Here is a 22,161-nt window from a genome sequence, read left to right as displayed (position 1 = left end):
GTTGGCCCAGTCAAAGTGCAGACCTCAACCTGACTGAAATGCACAATCTCAGTGAACTGAAATAATGCTGTGAACAACAGGGAGCCAAAAATCCTCCACAATGATGTGAGATAAACCAGTCATTTAAAGTTGTTGCTGCTAAAGGTAGCTCTAAAGGCTACCGATTAATTCGATGTACTTAGTTTTTCACACACTGTTACTCCTCTGAAAAGGTACAGATTATTTCTCCCTGAAGGAAAATCTAAATTCTGTATTAGTAGCAAAGTAGCAAACAAAGTAGCAAATTACAAATATTTATATTACATATAATTATATATATTACATATATAATTGTTTGCTTCATTTAGTACTTGCTGAATCTTATTCCTATGTCTAGTTGTGGGCCTGTGTCACCATTCTGGTGCTGTAGTTTGAGTTCTTTACTCTCCTTGAATGCACAGGCTGGCTAAAGCTAGCTGAGGCCTTTGACAAGCCTTCTTAACAGAAGTGCTGTGGTCTTTATGCATTCAGAGGCATGATGAGGGCTAGCAGAGGTTGACAGCTGAGGTTGCATGTCAGAAAGCCACCACGCACTCATATTGTATTCCTCTCACTGTAGCTGTTCTTCACCTCACTGCAGAGCCTGTCAAGTTGAGACCCAAGGTAAGACCCGGTCTGTTTCTCTTCTGTGACTTAGACACTTAAGCTAACATAATTATGGAGACAGATGAACTGTAGCGCCGAGCACAAAAGCACTCTCATCTATGGACACATATAAGTGAGGAATGATTTTGTGCCCATGTAAACTGATATTCCAGTGAGTTGGTCATACTAGTGAACAGTTTACACTTGTTAAGTTGATAAAAGATGTTGGTATACAAATGTCAACTCCCTTTTGAAAACTTTGCTTAAGTGGTAATTTTATTGTTCCTCGTCTTGCAGCAACATTACACTGATTTAAAGACTCTCCTTAATTGAAAGACTTGTACAGAGTGTAGCGCCTACAATTTGAATGAAATACAAGGCAGAGCACTAGCATGTAACAGCTGTCCAATCACAGCAGCTGGTGTATCTCGCCAGTTTAGTCTTTATTGACTATTTAGATGGCAGTCTTTATGTGTCAACTTTGAAACAGAGCCTCAATTAAGAAGTATAGGAGTCCATAGCTAAATCTGTGGCACGTAACAGCCAACTGTTTATGCAGAAAATCCTCAAAAATATCCTTAAATGGCCAAGTTTCATTCTCCTTCTTCAACTGCAATTGCAGAATAAAGACATTGTGTCCACATAATTTGCAGACAATCTATTGTAGTCATAACAAGGATAAAATAATACAATATTTATGTCTTTTACAGTTTTTATTTGGTTATTATACTAAAAAGATGAAACCTTGACAATTTACTCTTGATTTCCGTCTTTAACTTTTCATATTGTTTAACTAACCACCTTAAAAATAGAACACTCACAGAATGATGTATTAAGAATGTGACTCACTGTGCAGGTCAGGCTGATCCTACACAGGGAGTAAGAAACCTCTACCTCTATATTTATCAATCTTTTCCTTCCTCCATATTTCTTTCTTCCTTTCTTGGTTTCATGCTCTTTTCTCTCTCTTGCATCTTGCTTTCTCTTTCCATTCACAGGACAACACAACACCAGCGGACCCAGGTCAGTATGGCTTGACCACTTTTGTGAACCTGCTAAGGGCTTTACGTGGTACCTCTTAAGCTTCTTTCATCTCACTTCTGTAGCAAAACAGAAACGCAGACAGGATGAAAAGGAGATGGTTAGTCACAGGCCAGAGTGAGTTTTGTAACAGATAGAGGGTGGTTTAAAGCTAACCCTTCAATGCTGTGATTCGCTTTTGATCACATATTACTCAACTGAAATGCTTCTTTTTTTGGCCACAAAAAATCCTCAAGATTCTTCCTTAGAAATGCACTTCTGCACAAATACTCAAATCTCTTTTGCTCACATGCATGCAGTGTTTAAAGGGAGGTAATGAACAGCAACAGTTTCCTCTTGACAAATATACTTAAGCAAGAATAACCAATGAATAATAGAATGCAGAAGAAATCCTTAACCAGACCACAGAAACCTCTTTCTCACTTCATGCCGTGATGCTTAAACTCTAGACAGCACCGAGATGAATTGGTGTGGGTGGAATCATTATGAGAACCATGGCAGGAGAAATGTCGGCAGAAAAACACTTCCAGCAGTCTATATGCCTCAGCCTCAACTGCTGAGCTGTGCCTTTGTGATAAATCAATTTCCATAAGGGCCTTTATGAGAAAGACATCTGTACTTATTGTTCTTATTAAAAACATGAATGTGAGATATTCCATTCATCTGAGGTCAGAGCCAGCTAATAGTTTCCCCAGGCTGGTTTGCAAGGCAGTTGTGGCTGGAAGGGAGATGCGACTGAGAAGTCTAGATGTGTGAGTCAGGAGAGAGTAAGTGGCTGTGTCTTTTAAGTTGGCAGGGGTATTTAGTCTTAGCCTTAGCCCCGTGCTCATGGCTGTATTTGTCTGCCATGCCGTGGAAAGATTGGTACTGAGCCATTCAGGAATCAAAGAGATGAATTTCCTGCAATGGCAAATTGTTGCTTTTGAGAATAGTGACAGTATGATGGTTTAGAGGTTAGAGATGGTTAGAGAATGTGCTTAAACCTTCAGGGTAAGAAGAATACAGGAAATTTATTTTGGGCATTTTAGTGGTGAAAGTGGATAAAATGATGGAATGGGTGGTTCACTTGAATTTCCCCAAAAAAAGGTGTATTTTCTCATATCTTTCACTGCATAGCCCAGGTCTGCTTGTTGAGCAATCAACCAAAAGCACCTTTTTCATGACATTTCTCGGTCATGTAGCTGCACTATTTATATCCCTTAAATAAAATGAATGATCACAATGTATTAGTTCTCTATGTTGCTCAAAAAAGTCACACAAAATGTTTCTAATTTTGAGTGTTAATGTCTTTACGCTCCCTGTCTGCTAGGTTTGCCCAGGATGGTTGTGATCAGAGACTACAGTGGCATCCCCTCTTCTCAGTGTGCGCCCCCACTGAGCATTCACGTGGGGGATATCATTGAACTGATGTTTGCCGACTTGCACAGCTCTTGGTGGCAGGTGCGTGTCACTCAGCTCAACCTTGTTTTATCTCAACATCTGTGACTCTATGAAAAAGTAACATGTTATGGCTGACTAGGTTTGGTGTGGTGTACGCAATGTCTTTGCACTGTCATGACTTTGAATCTGTGCTGTATGTTACATCTTCCTTTAATGCTGGATGATGCCGTTAGGTGACAGAAAAGCTTTCAAAAATGTAGATTAATGTGGTGACTTCAACAATTTATCTCCCTTTGGCCGCCGTTTGCTATAAATCACTAATTGCATTGTTGTTGTTCATCACATCGGGTGTCCTATCAGGTGAGCCGCAAATGTGACAGTATGATGAGGTCAGCTCCAATTAAAAATATCAGCTGAAGATTTGTATGAGCTTCACTGGACCCCTGTTACATTACAAACGGGTTATTTGGCTGTTCTTTCACTCTTTAGATTGAATTAGAGGCTACATCAGATGATCTAACCAATTAGTGGCTCCACTTGATTAATTGACTGCCACGGCGAAACAATAAAACGGCATACAGCTCAGGCTCTGGAGGACGTTCTAATGGTGGTGTGCAACCTCGGGGACCGGCACATTAACAACCATCTCACGAGGTCAGCCAGCGGTTGAGAGCATTTGACCTTTTCTATTTTTGAAGGGATGGCGATTTATCTGGGGTCTTCCGGCAGCCTCCTTAGCTTTTTCTCACTCTGCTTTATTTTGGTGCTAAAGCCTCATCCTTCTCCTCTGGTACAGGTCCAATCGTACTGCAGTCTTTGCCAACAGCGCAGCTGGAAGTAGGCAGTTAGCCCGATTTCCTGTGCTTCATGTTTCTCTCTGTTGTGACAGAGCACATAGTGGAGGGTGAGGACATGAATGCCATGAGACTTCATGTAAGCTGATAGAGCAGCGACCAGAATGTCATGCCACAGACCTGATGGCACTGCATTGTTTGCTACCATGGTAACCCTGCATGTTGGAAGGGGATAATCACAGGAATTATCTGATAAAACACATTTGTGTATTCCTGAGCTCTGCATAATGATAATGTAAATAGCTTAACTAAAAGCTGTCCTGTTGACTTTATAACCAACAGTGGAGCAGTATTTGATAAGCGGATTCCTGTTATGTTTGTATCATTTTTTTTCCATTGGTTTAAATATGAAGCTGGTTTCCACACATGCACTGACACAGAATTTTTTAAAGCACTCTATGAAAGCAGGGAGAAGTGGCTACACAAGCAGTTTCCAGGTTTATCAACACCCGCCTTATTGTAATCAACCTTATTGTAATATGACTGTACAAGTTTTCAAGTGGTGTGAATGCATGTTTCAAGAAATTCTTTTACGGAAGTTTATCATCTATCAGGACTGTGTAGATTCATTGGCATCCTGGTATTGGCAGCCTTCAGAAATTGAAAAGAAAGAAACTGGACTTCTTTAGGGGTTTTTTTGCCTCTTATCCAAGAGGGGTTGGAGGAGGTTCTGAGGTGTGTTCTGTGAGCCAAAGTGTGAAAAAAGGCATGAGTCATTCCTGTCACCGGGGCTGACAGGTGAAACCACTGTAAGACATTGTCCCACTCCAGCATCACATGAGCTATTGAGGTCACCTTAGGCATAGTGTGAATAGGAGTTGACGTACTTGGGAAGGGATCTCAGAATTGGATTGCAGGTGGCTGATAGTTGGTGTCGTAAGCCATCACCTGTGTTCAATGCTGATCATTCACAGTGGATGTAGATGGCCTTTTTTACTGTTCTTTCAACCCATCTGCCATCTTTGTCCATCTTTGTCCATCTTTACTCTGAGGTCACCTCTCTGCCACCTGAACTACGGCCACCCTAGCTGAAGTTTGTCCTGTTAAGGTGGCTTTCTTATGTTGTGCCATGCATTTGTGCAGTCCCTGTTTGGTTTCTGCTATGTAGACGTCCAAACACTCCTCACTGCACTCAGCTCATAAACTGTTTTTTACCCTGTGTTTGGGCGTTCTGTCCTTGGGATGAACCAGTTTATGTCTGAGGCTGTTGCTCGGTCATAAAAATGCACCATATTGTCACACTTGGAGAACGTTTTTCTCTGACAAGCCTGCTACATAAGGGAGAGCAGATGAAATGAATGCTTGAACAAAATCAACACTGTAAAGAAGAATGGACCAAAATTCTTTCACAACAATGTGAGAAACTGATCAGTCACACAGAAATGATTATTTTGAGTTACTGTAGCTAAAGGTGGTTGTTTTGAATAATGATGTGGGCCTAGTTTTCCATGGGATAAATTCCTCTGGAACTTTTACCTCTGGGCCATTCTGGTTATCTGGCATTCTGCATGCAGCAAGGATCAGTTAACCACGCTCATTCATTTCAACACTATGTCGATCAGCCTTTTATTCTGTTCTTCTTCTTCTTCTTCTTGTTATTATTAACTATATAGCCTCAAAATGTTTATTTTTGCCTCTGTTACTTTTTACATTTGAAGAAGAGGTCTGTGATACCTATAATAAAAGAAGGAATAGAAGGTTTTGTTTTCAGTAAGTTTGTGAGGTCTTACAGTCACACACTACATTTTGGAAAGAAACCCTGAATCCTAACAAAGTCATGTTTGCTTACAATGAAAACTCCACAGGGTATCTTTAATCTCCAATGTCCCCAGTGGCGCCAGAGGATGGAATTACAGAACATTGAGAATTCATATCCCCTGTTACCCAGAAGGCAATTATCCCCCATCCCACTGGCAGAACAATACAATCAATCACTGTAATTTCATTTGATCCCTTGGCTCCTGCCTGTTTATGCCAACAGAGTAATAAGTTTAATCTTTATCATACGCTTATCGAAAGCATAACAAATAGAGAAGGGCTCTCAAAAAACCTTTGATGAAATGTTATTACACAGAATGAATCATAGAGATGGGTAAAGATTTGCTTTCCAATCTAGTTACTTTCGGGGCTTGCACGGTCGCAAAAAGCATTTTATACTCTAATAAGGAGGAGTGAGTAGGAAAGCATAAATGGGGCAGGAAGGCGAATGAAGAGCTCCACATGCCTTCACCACTCAACGTCTTCTCAGATTGGCTCAATGGACTTCAAATTGACCTCTAACTTGGAACTGGAAACTCAGATTATCTTCAGCTTAATGCTGATGCATATTCTTATTACTGTCTGCCAGACAATGTACATAATAGAGAAACAAGGTTATACAATAAACTAAACAATCCAAGTAGAGACAAGTCTATGTAAAAAAAACAACAACAAGTAATTTGTTTGACCAAATTGGTTTATTTAACTGGACAACAAAAGTCTGTTACTCCATGTTTGCTGGAGGAATTAATGATTTCACATAAAGCCTGTTGCTTCAGGCGGGTTAGCTAAAATGCAATTGTGAGTCTTTAGCACCAACCCAAGAGATCACGCTGTTTGGATATTCAAAGACCAGAATAAGATCCATTATTTAGTGTTAAACGAGGCTCTTGTTTTGATGTAGTACAAATCTAACTGCCGGCAGAGTTTGAACCATAATTAACTCGGGCTACAAATTAGATGCAGTGCTTGTTGTGTGCTAATTGCTGAGGATTTATTGAGGCAAGAGTGGGAGGGGAAGAGAAAAGGAAGAGAAGGAGAGAGAGAGAGGTGCAGTTGCTCCCAGACAAATATAATGCGATTAACAAGCGGTTGCCTTTGCAGGGCAAAAATCTGGCTACAAGCAAGATTGGCTTCTTTCCAAGCGATGCTGTGAGGCCTTGCCCGTGTGTAAGTGTGCATGTTTATTGTGATCAATAAGACAAATTTAGTATCATTACAATGCATTCAGTGTATTGATGTTTTGGCAGAAGAATGTAGTGCTTTTATATTGCAGTTTTCTCACTGTAGAAGATGGATTTTAGCTATTAGATATGCCTTGAATATCACATAAATGACCTCTACCTTCTGATCTGACTCAATCAAAACTCAAAATAACCACAATTATTTTTCTATGCCAGGTTCCAAAACCTGTCGATTATTCTGCCCAGCTCTGGTAAGTGGCAAAAATAAATGTCTAAGGATGGCCACAGTTCATTCTTACTCCAGATTATAGATAATGTTGGCTATACATTGACTATGACAATGCATTGTGAGTGGATCAGTGCAATTACAGTAGCTGTTTATGGATGTTGAGGTTTGCAGGGCCTATGGAAAGATGCCAAGCTGAGGTCGCCCTCTTGGACCGGGAAAACAGCACGTATCTGATTCGGCACAGGAGTAAAGAGTGCACTGAATATGCAATCAGCATAAAGTAAGTGACATCTTGCTTTCTATTTATTTTCTCCGACATTTTTCACTCTTTTACCAAAAAAATAAAAATGAAATTAACACAACACATGCTGTCAGCACCAGTCTTGTGGGCAAAAACACCTTCTTGCGAGAGACGGATGGTGGGAATAATTCAAGAAAACAAAATGCCCACATGCAAATAACTCAGAAAACAAACAATTCATCAAATGTTGAAGTGGATGGGCTGCAGCAGAAGGAGATCATGCTATGTTCCAGTCGTCACTGCAAAATAAGTTGTAGTGACAGCAGCATCTAGTAACTGAAGATTGACAAAAAAAAATCATGTCTGGTGTAATGAGTCACAGTTTATACTGAAGTGCAAACGTTTGGAAAAGCAGTGTCGCTTCTAAAGGTCTAAAATGAGAAAAGAAACATTTCTTAGGGTTTGTTCTAGCAATATAAACCTATTTGGTCCAAGTTTTGAAGTGTCTGCTTTCACCCTAATTTTCTAACAAGCTTCTAAATGTTGACAAAATAGTTGGGAGAAAACATACTGTTCCCAGCCCTCCTAGTATCTAAATGCATCAGTGCTGACTGTTGAGGTAGCTAATTTCCTAAGAGACCATCTTATCAACGAAAAAATTTCACTATTCTTGACACAAGCATCCAACAAATTAAAAATTCATTTTCACAGTGGAAAAAAAATCCTTCACCCAGCAAAAAGTGCCGCCGTTTGCTCTACAGGCGTGAAGAAATAAAACTGAATTCATTAAATCCTGTTGTTGCTTTGTTGGTTAAAATCGGAAGAGTTTCGTCCTGGGGGATTTTTCTATAACGCTGTCTCTCGCTGAAATGGATCCAGGGATGCATCTTGTTATGGTTTTACACAGTTACTTAATTTTGCACTTTAGTGCGTTTGTGGGTTAAATTTCATCAGTTTATTTCATGCAACAGTTATTATTCAAGGTTACGCTAAACTGCATTTGCCATTGTTGTGGTTTATTTTACAACTTTTCTATAAGGACAACAATTAATTAAACTTGGCCCTTCTCTAGTTATATAATTATAAATTTATATAATAAAATAAGGTCAAGTTAGAGCTTACTGGTCTCTTAATTAGAAATATAGTACTTGCAGTACTTAGAAATATAGTACTGGAGATAGATAAATGAGTAAATACAAAATAAAGCTTTCAAAATGATGATTTCATGTTGTAACAGAATAAAGCCATCCAAATCTATCTGCCCCTATGTGAAAAAGTAATTATCCACTAAATTTGCAGAGGGTGGCACAATCTGGAATCAAGTGTTTGCGATATCTGGCAATGAGTCTTTCACATCACTGTGGAGGAATTTTGGCCCACTCTTCTTGGCACATTCGTTTTAATTCAGTCACACTGCAGAGTTTTTGAACATGAACGGCCTGTTTAACATCAAAACAAAGCCTTTCAATCTGATTTAAGTCTGGCCACTCCAAAACCTCAATTCTTTTATTTTTGCCATTCAAAGGTCAACTTGCTGGTGTGTTTTGAATCATTGTCCTGCTGCATAACTCAAGTGCGCCAGAGCTTCAAGCCACAAACTGATGGCCGGACATTGTCATTCAGGATTTTGTGTTAGAGAGCGGAATTTATAGTTTAAGTAATTAAAGCAAGTCGTGTCAGTCCTAAAGCAGCAAAGCAGCCATAGACCATCACATAACCACCATGTTAGACTATGGGTATAACATTGTTTTTAATAAATGCTGTATTAGTGTTATACCAGATGTAATGGGACCCAAACTTTCCAAAGTTAAACTTTTGTCTCATCAGTCCATAGAATATTTTCCCAAAAGTCTTGTAGCTCATCAAGATGTTTTTCAGCAAATTTGAGTCGAACCTTAGTGTTTATATTGGTTCGTGGTGGAGTGGTTTTACCTTGAATCTCTCCCATGAATGCTGTTTTCCCCAGCGTCTTCCTTATTGTTGAATCACAAAAACTTTAACTGAGCCAAGCGAGGCTTGCAGTTATTGAGACGCTGTTCTATTTAAGTGAATCAGCAGGTGTGGGAGTAACCAGGCCTGGGTGTGGCTAATGAAATTGAACTCAGATTTCCAAACAACCAAGTTAATCACAGTTATTTCATTATTTAACAAGGGGAGCAATTACTTTTTTGCATTTTTAACCAGGTAGGTTTGTATGGCTTTTTCCCCTTAATGAATGAAATCATCATTGAATAGCTGCATTTTGTATTTGTACTCTGATTCTCAAACGCCTGTAATTGTGACAATATAGAGTTAGATTAACAATGTTCCTTGAAAGACACATTTTTCAATTGTCACTGCTAAAGTACAAAATTCTCAAAACTTTTCTAGTTTTAGTTAAAAACATTTTTTGGTGAAGGAGACCTTGTCCGGCATTTGCACATCATGCCTAAAGTTTGTAGAAGTTCATTTTTGTTATTGTATGACAGTTATTCAACTGAATATAGCATGGGAAAGAGGGGGAATCGAATAGTCTATTTCACCATCTGTCTCAGACGTATATTCAACGAAAACTTGATAGCGTTGCATCAGACTGTTTGATGCTCTTCAGTTATCAGTCTGTGTATTTCAAAAGATGGCTAGAAACACACTTGAGTTGTAGATAAAACATACTTCCCTTAAGGCCTCAACAAATGACTGCTTTATCTACAAGATGAGTGCCTGCGTACTCCTCTTTTCAAATACAGCCCTGCCCATTTAACTAGTGAATACGTTTCAGGGCACATCAAAGCTTGTTCACTCTGTTAAAAAAGAAAGGACTATCGAGTCCCTCTGACCTGCCATGATGGCTCCAAGAGATTATAACAAGTGAAGGTGCACTCTGAAATAGTGTTTGGATGTTAAGACTATTCAGACTGTGACACACCATTCCAGCCCATTTGGTTTGGTGGACTCATACCGTTCCTCATTCAAAGCTTTGATGTACAGGGCCAGTTTCTGAACACTCCAATCCTAATTGCCTGTCTCAATGCTTAAGATCATTATCAGGATGGCCATTTGAGATAATGGAGCTTTACACAGAGAGCTGCTACTAATCAACTGGAACTGTCTGGTGTCAAACACTACAAGCGGTCAGTTTGTGTGTGCTGAATGCTGTTTGCATGTGTGTAACACCTTGGGAGCCTTTACGAGGGAAGGAAACATCTTGCCTTCACCAAACGGGTTATCTGTCTCTGTGTGTTAGGCACCCTATGACTGCAAATCAGTAACATGTTACTTACAGTACAGTCATACATTTAGTACATCCATACAGTCGTACATGCAACTTGAAAATATTCTTTTCATTGGTTATACACTGCACTGAGAGATTTTCAGTCTGCCTTCGTTTAATATTAAGGACATGTTAGATACAGCACACTACAGGAAATGGCTCAAACTCCCAACTTACTTTCACTACCACTTCAAACACTCCTACATTAAAACATAGAACTATATATAGTATTATAATCTCAAATAGATGCAGTGTTTTATTGAAACGTTTGCAAACATACATGGGAATACAGTCTACAAGGCAAAAAAAAGGTTTGTCCAATTTTAACAAGCTAGAGACCACACTTATTCTTCAACAAAGCCTGAACTATCATACGCAGGCTTTCTTGTATATTCTTTAAGTAGTCTCCAGGAATAGTTGTCCATGCCTCTTGAAGGACATTTAAAGCTCTTCTTCTTCTTTTTACATCACATTAATGTTGAGGTCCTAGCCCCGGGGAGCCCAATCCATGGTAGATCACATTCAATTGTTTGTTTTTTCTATCCAGGTCTTCTTTTGCTGCATTGGCAGTGTGTTCGGGGTTATTGTCATGCTAGAAGTTTATCAATCAGATACTTTCCAGATGGTATTACACACCGAATCAAAATCTGACAATAGTTTCTACATTTATAATTTCATCACTTTTGTCAAGATCATCAAAATTTGACTTAAGTGCAACTCCAAGCCATGACTGTAGCATTTGTCCTCTGTCGTACTCTTTTCAGTACATACTGTATGATAACTATGCAACAAAAATGTAAAGTTTTGATTCATCAGTCCATAAGACCTGGCCAGTGATTTTTCAGTCCAGTTCTGTGTAATTTGCCATACTTCAGCCTGTTTCCTTTAATTAGGAAACGCTTCTTAACAGCTGCTCTTTGACTAAGATTCAATGTTATATGACGTAGTAAAAAATATACAAACAAAAAGCATTCCTCTGAAAGCGGTCAGGTTCAAAGACTGCACTGAAAATGAATGAATAAATGAACCTTGGACAGCTGTTGAAAAATATAAAGAAATGAGAGATGGCTCAAGACTTTTGCACAGCACTGAGTGATGATTTAGTCGTTTAATCCACAATATCACTCAATTGCAACTGTTATGTTTTACATTTGGTTGTGATGCAATTGTACTAACTTTCAGTGTGGCAAACACACCAAGTCCATACAATCAGCAGCAGTAATTAGGCAACTCTATTGCAGAATTCACATTCCTTAGTAAAAAGAGCCCATACGGAAAAGAAATAGTAAAAACTTATATGTGATTACTCATGAAAGTGGCCACTTTCATGAGTAAATCATATAAGGCTTACATGATTTACTCATGAAAGTGGCCACTTTCGCATTACTTTCATACATTGTTTCAGTAAGTATCCAAAACATACAAGTTTCATTATATAATTTTTCAAGGGATCTTATATCTGTTTTCACACTTATATGCTTTTCATACAAGTTTCACACAAGACAGATACAAACTTTATAAGATTTACATATATCTTTTCCATATGGGAGGGCACGCTGTACTTTGGTATTATGGTGGCTGTCAAAAGCTGACACTCTTGTTATTCTGTCTATTTGTGACTGGCTGATTAGAAACTGTTACGGAGTATAATTTATGAGTAAAATAATTACTGTTGTCTAACCCTGAGCACAGTTGTGACACTGTTGTGTCAGCTAATGTATTTAAAGCTGGGGTAGGCAACATATTTTTGGCAGCACTGAACAAAGCCAGCACCGAACAAAGCCCCTGGCTTCATTTTTTAGTTTTTCTACATTTTTTGTGAATTATAATAAAAGGATCAGTCTAATTCTGGCATAATTTTGACTATACGGTGCTTTGGTAAGAGATAGAAATTGGCTCAGCATAGTAACCAACTCTCAGCACAGACAGACCTTAGTGACAGTTCATCATAGAGACTGGACTGATGCAGAAGCATGTCTACTTGATTAACAACCCATGTCTTATTCATCCTCCACAGGTTCAATGATAAAGTCAAGCACATTAAGATTCTGACCAAGGATGGAGGCTTTTACATTGCCGAGAGTCGGGTTTTCAAAACTGTGCTGGTAATGCCTTTATCTTTCTATGGATTTTTGCAGCCTACAATCTGCTATAGCATTAATAAGCATAATCATTTTTACTTTCCACTATTTTTGCAGACCTCTCTTGAGAAAAATGCAATTTCCATACAAGTAAAAATGTACTTTTTAAAATTAAAATTATATAACTACCACTGGTTTATTTTGACATGTTTGTACCCACTTAGAAAGCCACAGGGACATGCTTTAAAGCTGTGGCTTTGTATCGCAGCAGCTGATATTCAAATGTATTCAGTGCTTGCACTTGACATTGGTGTAAAAAAAAAATACATTGTGGTACGCTGGCCCATGGACACTTTCTCTGTAATACTCTCTGTATTTGCATTGCTTGTACTGTCAAGAATAATGAGCAGCTAACCTTTCAACTTGTCCTTGCATTCACTTCTATAGACTTGTGCACTATACAGTCTGTATTTTTATGGCTTAGCGGTGCTTTGGGTACATTTCTTTTTCTTGTGTGGTTGACACAGGACTTGGTGGAATACTACCAACAGCACTCTCTAAAGGAGGGTTTCAGCAGTCTCGACACCACTCTACAGCACCCCTACAGGGAACAGCCCAATGGAAACGTGCCCACGGCCATTACCAAGGTCGGGAGTGGTAAGTCTGCTTTGCAAACATTCAGGTTCCTTTCCTGATGGTATCTGTATGACAGGCTGAAAAGCTCCAAGTTCAGATCAGAGCTTTATCCAGTTGTAGCTGAAAGATATTCTGCGCGTTTGTTTTGACCTGTTTGGAGGACCAGAGGGTCAGACTTTTGCTACAACAGACCAGGTCAGATAAAGCAAGGCGAGTAGTATTTTTTTTTTCCCTGGGAAGTTTAGACCTGTCTTTATGATGGATATAGTCAGTGGTCTATATTTCCCATGCCATCTCATAGACACAATAAAACACTCTAAACCCCAAAACCATTTGCTGTAATCAGTTTCTCACCTACTACACAGTTTCTTACATTACAGTCAAGTCAGTGTACTATACACTCTTGCTTTATATATATATATAAACATGCTGACAAAGCAGTTGTTTCATTATTAGACACTTAAGTGTCTAATACCTCTGTCTTGATACCCAAGGCTGTCATATTCCTAACATTTGAGACATGTTAGAAACACTTAGTTCAGCATAATGAGCTAACATGATTCCCCTTGGAATAGCATAGCATAGACAGCAGCAGATTTATCTTCGAACCTCTTTTTTTTTTTTGCTTGGTTGGTCTTCTCATGTCATTTAAGATTTAACTGCCTGATCGGTATATTTAATAGGCATGCCATTATGGCCATCTGCCTAATATTGTATTGGTCCACCTTTTGCTGCCAAAACAGCCCTGACCCATTGACGTATGGACTTCACTAGACCCCTGAAGGTGTGTTGTTGTATGTAGCACCAAGAAGCTGCATTGCACACAACAAACTGCATTGCACTTTGTATTCTGACACCTTTCTATAAAAACCAGCATGAACTTTTTCGATTGTATGTTCAGTAAGCCTGTTAGGGTCCGCTTGGGTCCCATTGACGTAAATTTCGTCATCAGACAGCGAGCACGAGGGTCCATGTGACCGTCGGTGTGCCTGCCTGCTTTTTGTGACTGCACAGACTACTCCGTAGAGAATTTACATTATAGTACAACAACTACACATGTGCCCCAGGTGGCGGACTTCAAAGAAGTAGTCAGCAGTTGGCTCTCCAGCTGTCCTTGTCTGTATCAGCGGTGGTGTATAATCTAGGTTTTAAATGAAGAATATAAAAAACATGACTTCATTAATTGATTCTGTGCTAATTATTTGTTCAGTTTGTCTTCAGTGAAGAAGGAAGCATACACTAGAAGTAGAAAGTAGAAAATCGAAGTAGAAAATGTGGATAGATGTGGATGTGGATAGGCAAATAGTACAAAGGGATGTGGAGTCAGAGAGATAGGAGAGGAAAACACAAAAGAGAGTCAGAGACAGCGAGTGAGAGAAATATAAAAGAGCCTCTGTAGCTCACCAGGCTTGGGAAAGCGAGGTCCCAGTTAGAGCCCAGTGCCCGAGGCAAGCACCAGGAGCCTGCTACTCCAAACGTCACACTCCGCACTCTGCTCAGCTCTGAGATGGCTTCACAATTTTCCTGACAGGACATGACATTTTACTTGGGCTTGCCGTGGAAAAAAAACCTGTGACAGCCGCCTGCTGACACACACCTGGGGGATACCCCTGGTCCAACCGAGAGACCGTGACTGTTTCCGCAAAAGTGGGAAAAGTTTGCAAATATGATCTGATGTAAAAGAGCAGGAAGCAGCTGGAGGTAAACTGTCTTAACTTAAAGAAAGGTGTATGTGTAAACAACCATAGCTGCCGCAAGAGTGGCAGAGGCAAGCAACTGAACACAGGAACAAAGTCAAAGTTAGCCCTTTGTGTCTTTTCGGATGTAAAATTCTGCTACATCCTTGTCCCTCTCACTCCTTTGTCAGCATCGGTCTCCTAGCGCATCAAGCTTCAAAGCAGCTCTGCAAGAGCCGTGTTTGTGCATTGCTGCCATTCACCGCGCCGCTGTCTCTGAAAAACTCTTGACAGACCTGCCGCTGCCTCATTGCATTCTGGGATAGATTATTATTGCCTTAAGTCGTCCACCCCCATAGACAGACTTAGAGTGGGCACCGTATTCTCTGTCTGGTAAACAGCCTCTGTGGAAAGACAGATGTCATGCCAAAACAACAACAATCTCAAAACAGACACCTCATAGCAAAGAAAATAGAATGCAAGGCTGAGTAAACAATCACAAGATGCAGAACTACTGTAAAGCCATCAAAACTCTGGAGTAATTTGCTTGGAAAAACCCCAGCTAGAATTTTTAATTAAGTCTGACTGAGTGCATTTCCCTGTGTGTGTGAAAGCTGGAGTTGGGAACTAATTAGCAATGCAATGATCTTGTGTTGTCTGTCAGGGTAATCATTTTGTCTAACTTTTACTGGGACACCGGAGTCTGTTATCTTATATCAATATCATTAAATTTGATGTATAATGTCCTGAAAATATTTATGACAGAATTATTGAAAGAATTTTAAGATACTCAACTTGTGCATTCACCTGAAAACATCGAATACATCAGGCCTGCAATACATTTTCACAAGGTTTCTAGTATTCAGTTGCTGTAGCTTTGTGGTCATTTCTCTGGCCCACATTGATATAAATAGCATATTTTAAATAATAGAAACTCATGTCACCCTGTGCACGGTCCATGCACATATGTTCTTGTCTAAAAGAATCAAAAATATTTTCATGTAAAGTATAAATACTCATGCTATATTAGTATGTTAATAGTTGTGCGAACTCTGGTCAGACATTTGACGCATGTTGGTCTCTGCCTGTACGGTACAAAGAGAAGGCATGAAACCATACTGCTGTGCTGACGGGAGTTGTTTTCTGAGCATGAGGGTCTGCTGGCTCAGGTGAGATTTCATATGGGAGCAGGAGCTCTTAGCTTTGCAGTGTGGAATCCCAGATGCTGCCTTGTCACAGCACCGTGCTTCTGCTCAGACGTATACTTACACACAAGCTGCCGCTGCTTTTTTAGTTGAAGCTGAAAAATTTGCTATTGCTGATTTTTATGCAGTGTAACCAGCACAAAGTTGAAGAAAGCCACATTATGTAGCCAAAAGACTTATTATTCAGCATAGTAAACCAAAAATGATGGACGTTAATAGGCAAAGGGATTCTTTACAGAAATTCCTACAACAAGTAGATCCATCTGTATACCAAAATAGTCTTTAGTATTCAGACCAGCAGTCCTGCTCATACCATCTCCAAATTAAGTGTCTCCCATCAATTTTTCATTTTCACTGGGTTAGGTCCTTTGGTGAAAAACACATTATCATTCATTTTATCCTGCTATATTAGTATGCCAAAGCAAACTAAATTATATATTCTGATTATTTTTGTTGAAGTTTTTCTCTTTTAGGATTGGACCACAATTAGAGAAGAAGTGGTAACCAAATAAAGGACTTTATACAGCATTTTGTGAAATATCTTGTAATGTCTTGATATGGCTGTGGCAGTTTTGGCAGTTCTGCGTAGGACTGCCACACTGTAGTGCTCCTGTCTCCACATTTTTATCCTGAATTAGGAATGATACTTTCTCAGACTTGTTTTTGCTACGTCAAAAGCACACAATTGTCTTAAATATTGGTCCATTGCCTACCACTGACATTTTGCTGAATTGGTACTGAGGCATAAAAAGCAACATATAAGTGTTTAAAAAAGTCATACCTATACTGACTTTCAGGCATCAAAACGCATTATAGGCTCACTCACTTAACCCACCTTACTGCGGTTTGTGCTGTGTAAGATTTTGTGCATGTGCCCGGGGCAGTAACAATTTGTCTGATGGTTTCACTGTTTTGCCCTCCTCTCTCACTGCGTATCCCCAACCTTATTTGCTTTTTTGCTTGTACTTTGACTTTGACAACTTTTACTCTTTCTCTCTCCTTTACCCTCACACAAACACGCTCTCTTTCTGTCAAACTTGTGTTTACTTTGCTTATGTTCTCTCTTTGCTCCCACTACGGCCTGAACCCCCTCCCATCACTCGCTTCGTTTCTCTGTAGTTTCTCCTGGCGGCTGCAGCTTTGTTCCTCCCTCCTCCTCGCCTTTCTGGTCAGGTACAGGTACAGCTTTTCTACTCTCTTTGAATTCCCCCCGCTGTATGTCCACATTTCCACGTTTCTAAAGATGAGCTGTCTTGTTTTCTTGTCTCTTTTAAATAATGCATTTTTTTCCTTGGTAATTACACAGAGTGTATAAGTCACCCCGTTGGGGAAAAATCCTCACATCAGTCTTCTGGAAATTAAATATCACAGATGTTATGAATTTCTGCCGGCTATGATATCTCCCATTTGGTCAAGATAACTGCAGAAATGTCAGCAAACCACTGGCAAAGAGCTGCAAAGCCACCATTGCTGGCATTTACATTTTACTACATCCAACAATAACACTATCAATTCAGCTAATTAAAAAGATGACATGCGCTTTTGTTTGTATGGTTTCACTTAATGAACTGTGACAAATATGTTACACAATAAAACAGTTAATTGAGCTTTAGTATCCATTAAAAGTTGTGACTTTAAGGCCAACAGTGGTGGTTACCCTCTTGAAATAATGAGTAAGGGCTCCCGAGTCAGAATAACTGGAGGTTTTTCACATTTTCGTGTTTCCAGCAAGACACGAATGCAAAAATTTTAGTTTATTAAGAATATTTAAGAATTAAATGATCTCTCTCTGTGCTTACTTTAAGCATGTGTGTGTGGAACTGAGCACCTGAGTTGTTGTGATGTGGGTTAACTTTGGATGTCTGTGTGCATGAGAGGATAGATGTATTCCTTTCGTCCAGCATATCTGCACAGTCGTGTCATCTGTGTTTTCACAGATAAGGTAAACAAACCTATGCACAGCCGTGTTCACGTGTGATATGAGCCCTGACCTGCATGCGTAGGAACAAACTTGGATAACCTGATAAGTGCTGGATGCATCGCTTGAATTCACCTTTAACTTTTAATAAGATGAACACATGACCATGATAACCCAAGTTCTCTCATCCTGGCTGCGTGCTTGGACCCACCAAGCTGAGCTGTCGGATACATTTCTCCTCTCTCACCCGCGAACCTTAAGCATTATCTCATTTCTGCCTCTGCGGTTTTGCTTTTACATGAATCAAACCCATGAGTCAAGGCTTTTTAGAATCGCTGCCCTATCATTCTCACAAAATGACATAGTCAGTTTACTACGATTAATACCTGTGAGGAATATGTTTTATACTTAAAAAAAAAAGAAAAAAATCAATGAACCATAATAATTTTATATAGATGAACTGAATTTAGTTTGGCTCAAGTTCTCTCTTGATCCTTGTTAGTTAGTTTTCTTACAGTAAGTGAGCATGAAAGTTTAATCTCACCCTGAAAACAGCAGTACATCTGTAAACTTTGTCTTTAAATATTAAATTCAGCTTACATTTTTGTGAGGAGTGTAACTCTGATCTGTAAGTGTGATATTTCTTGCTGGATCAGTGTCAGCAGATGTTTTCACAGAGTCTAAGATAAGGTGAAATTTTGTAAATGGGTCCAAAAGTAATATAAGATCTCTCTCTGTTTCAGTCTTTTCTCCTAGAGTGGTGGGTTATGCAATTGCACGCTACGACTTCTGCTCCAGAGACACGCGGGAGCTTTCTCTGCAACAGGGAGACGTTATCACTATCTACACCAAGATGCCCAATGGGTGGTGGAAGGGAGTAGTCGGTGGCAGGGTATGTCTTTGACAAACTTGCTCTTTGCAGCTGGCAGGATTTTTTTTACTTGTTTCAAAGTGGGACAACAAATAAATATTTCACAAATATTTTGTATTAAAAATTAAATTAAAAAGGGTGAATCAGTAAATGGCTGTGTTTGGCAGGGAGCTTGTGAGTGTGCATGTCATGAAGGGTGAACCACTTCATCCATAGTTAAATGGAAAAAAGCTCCTTAGTTTTAATGGGACATGTCACATTGGCACAACAAAACGTCTGTCAGTTAATTTATTATTTTTTTTACCAGGTTTGTTTAGCCAAAGTATCAGTTGTTATGCATTTCGATGCACAACGACTCGCCACTAAATTTGCTCACATCTGAGTATGGCACTGCTTGTGAACACACTTCTCCAACCCTGCCATGCAGGCACAGTATCACAGTTACCACTCATCCTAGAGTTAACAATGAATTATCTCTTGTACTCACCTCCAAATTGTCAGAATTATTGACCCATCCTGATCAAGACTACATATAACAGTCTGTACATTGTGACAGGAGAAGAATTCTTCACAAGATCAGCGGAGGTCTGGTTGAATTTGAAATGCTGATCTAGATGCTACTTTTCTCTTCTTAGGTGGGATGGTTTCCCTCTACTTATGTGGAAGAGGAGGACTGACTTCGCTTGTTGGAACGTGTATTCAGCACCCATTCAGGCTGAAACCCTCCAGTGAACGCCATGCTGCTCTGCCACTGTCTGGGCCCACAGTCATATCTCTCTTTGATAAAAATCCAGAGACTTGGACACAAGAGGAGGTGGCAGTGCCCTTAAAAACCTTCTCCTGTCCTCTGACAGACTCTCACACAGAAATGTCAAATCACAGATTCCAGGAGCGTCATGCCATATCTTACCTCTACGCAGTCCTGTCTGCCCCTGCGGCCCACTGGGAAGTACATGTGCTGTGCCTAGATAACCCTCCCCCTTCCCTTCCTCTCCCACTCAACTTCTCTTATTATTGATGACTCCATCATCTGGTATGAGTCTTGCCTTTCGTTGTTGTCATGTATCGAGGTCAGCAAGGCTCAATCATCTAGCTGGACCACAGATTCTGCTTATAGTGCCCTGCTCAAGTACCAAATTAAAGTGAAAGTGTTGAGAAGTTTTCCTGGAACACTATAGCCCTCATGGCTGTGTCGATATTTGCGTTCAGTTCTCTTTAATCTTGTTTTTTGCATTCCAAACTGCGTGGACACAAACCTTTGATAAAACTGTAACTGCCAAACTTTGAATTTGACCCTAATTTTAAAAAGGGGTGGAACATGGAGAAAAAGGATGGAACCATGATGGACTGATCTGTCAGTCAGTGGACCTGTGGACGCTGAAGTGATGCACATCTGCAGAGAAACAGCTGATTATGTGGCCATAGGACGCCACTGATAAAGCTACATCTCCCAAATTAGATTCCTGTCCTTTTAAATACTGTTTTATTTAAATAATCACCTCAACTTTAAGTGCAGCCTTCAATAAACATTGAGTTGATGAAAATCATTAAAAATCTGTTTAGCCTGAAAAGCTATAGTTTGACATTTTGAGAAATGTACTTATTTGCTCCTTTGGCAAAATTAGATGAGAAGGTTAATACCAGTCTGAATTTAGTCTGTTTAATATAAAGTATGAAACAGTCATTGGCATAAAGGCTCACTTATTGAGAGGTTAGAATTCATTTGTTCAATTTGTAATAAAGCAAAACTGTAAAACATTCAATGTGCGGTTTTACTTGTATATGTGTTGGACTTTCTTGTCAGTGGGGACTTTTTTATGTCTCTGTGGGTTGTCTGGCAAACCCATAGTGATGACGAGTGATGTTAGAGAACTTAAGAGGGGCTGGTAGGTGGGTATTGAAATCTCCATAGCAAGTTGGGTTATTGAAGCCAGTCTTTATGCTAAGCTAAGCTAACCTCCTTGTGGCTGCAGGTTCATATTTAGTGGAAAGACACAAGAGTTATCAGTCCTCTGTTACACTCACCAAGGAACTCTATAAGCATTTCCCAAAATATCAACCTATTCCAGCCGTGGTTATTCCTGGCCTACAAGACTACAAATGAATATGGCAACTTGTCACAGTGAAAAAGGTGGTTTCACAGTGTTCCCATTTGATGACACTAGAGCAAATATAATGCCCAGTACTCATACATTTTTAGACATCAAAGAGAAAAAGTGTATGCATAAAAGGAATTATAAAGCCAAATACATTTTAAAAGTACATGTGTGGTGTGGATAGGTCTACACTTCACTATGAGCTCCTTGATCTTTTGATCATTTACTGTGGAAACCAGAGAGCCCTTTTGCATTCCACGGATTTTGTGTTTACCTCAACTCTCTCTCTTTTTTTTTTTTTTGGTTTCAGTATGAATGATTCAAGGGTGATGTAACTGCTGTTCACTGTAGAGCAAGGTAGCACAAGGGCGTTAAGTGATGCTGTTTTCCTTCAAACATTAATACCCCACTAACCATGTGTTTGACATAAATATTTAATAAAAGCACACTCTTTGAATTGCACTTTTAAAATTGGATAGGCTATTATTCCCTCTTCGGACAAATGTTACATTGCAGGAACAAAGGCTCTGCGAGGTTGCATCACAAATCACAGCTGTGTCTGATATGGTTTTTGGAGGCGCAGTGGAGAACAGGCAGTGCTCAAATAATGTCCAAACAAACAGAACAGGGAAGACGACTGAAAACCGTTATGATGTAGGAACATGTAGATGTAGAACAGTATTTTTTTTTCTTTGCCACACTGAAATTTGGCACAAAATTGTACCCCCTTCAGCAAATTTGCATTGTACAGGCTAAAATTTGCAACATATTTCCTCTCTTGGAAATTATATTTGTTGATCCTTTGTCCTAAATTATTTATAACTTGAGCGCAATGGCTCAATTAAAGTAAAAGAATGTGACTGCAGGATTTCCAGTATTTGCAAATGCAAGGATTTTTTTGTACACTCGTCACATGCATGTATTTGTCATAACCATATAGTATATGTAAAAAAAAAAAAGATATAGGCAGTATGATGTCGCACAGTGTTTTTGACCCTGCATTTTGAAGTCTTTTTAGCATTTTGTCTTGCTAAAGTTATTAAACATGGGAGTCTGCCAGGATTGATGGGCTTCTGCAGGCTGTAGCTCAGGTGGTAGAGCAGGTCATCTACTGATC

The 22,161-nt window shown here is 39.5% G+C and overlaps 1 protein-coding gene across 5 annotated transcripts in view; it reads left to right on the top strand.

The window, feature by feature from the left end:
• Positions 1-21,506, top strand: part of LOC309693534 (guanine nucleotide exchange factor VAV3-like) — a 50,424-nt gene extending 28,918 nt beyond the window's left edge. For 2 of the 5 annotated variants that reach the window (XM_082512849.1, XM_082512847.1), the window contains exons 18-28: positions 599-642; positions 1,623-1,647; positions 2,975-3,105; positions 6,762-6,827; positions 7,058-7,092; positions 7,234-7,350; positions 12,579-12,666; positions 13,170-13,299; positions 17,279-17,332; positions 18,821-18,969; positions 19,584-21,506. In XM_082512849.1, coding sequence (XP_082368975.1) covers positions 599-642; positions 1,623-1,647; positions 2,975-3,105; positions 6,762-6,827; positions 7,058-7,092; positions 7,234-7,350; positions 12,579-12,666; positions 13,170-13,299; positions 17,279-17,332; positions 18,821-18,969; positions 19,584-19,625 — 881 coding nt within the window. In that variant the 3' untranslated portion in view covers positions 19,626-21,506. Of the gene's footprint in view, positions 1-598; positions 643-1,622; positions 1,648-2,974; positions 3,106-6,761; positions 6,828-7,057; positions 7,093-7,233; positions 7,351-12,578; positions 12,667-13,169; positions 13,300-17,278; positions 17,339-18,820; positions 18,970-19,583 lie in introns of all 5 variants that reach the window. The other 3 variants (XM_082512846.1, XM_082512845.1, XM_082512848.1) reach the window with 2 other exon arrangements.
• Positions 21,507-22,161: the final 655 nt, after the last annotated feature.

Source organism: Aulonocara stuartgranti (genome assembly GCF_965226115.1).
Source record: "Aulonocara stuartgranti genome assembly, chromosome: 18".
Taxonomy (NCBI): Eukaryota; Metazoa; Chordata; class Actinopteri; order Cichliformes; family Cichlidae; genus Aulonocara; species Aulonocara stuartgranti.
The sequence above is the reverse complement of the archived record's forward strand: the minus strand, read 5'-3'. Positions and strand labels throughout refer to the sequence as shown.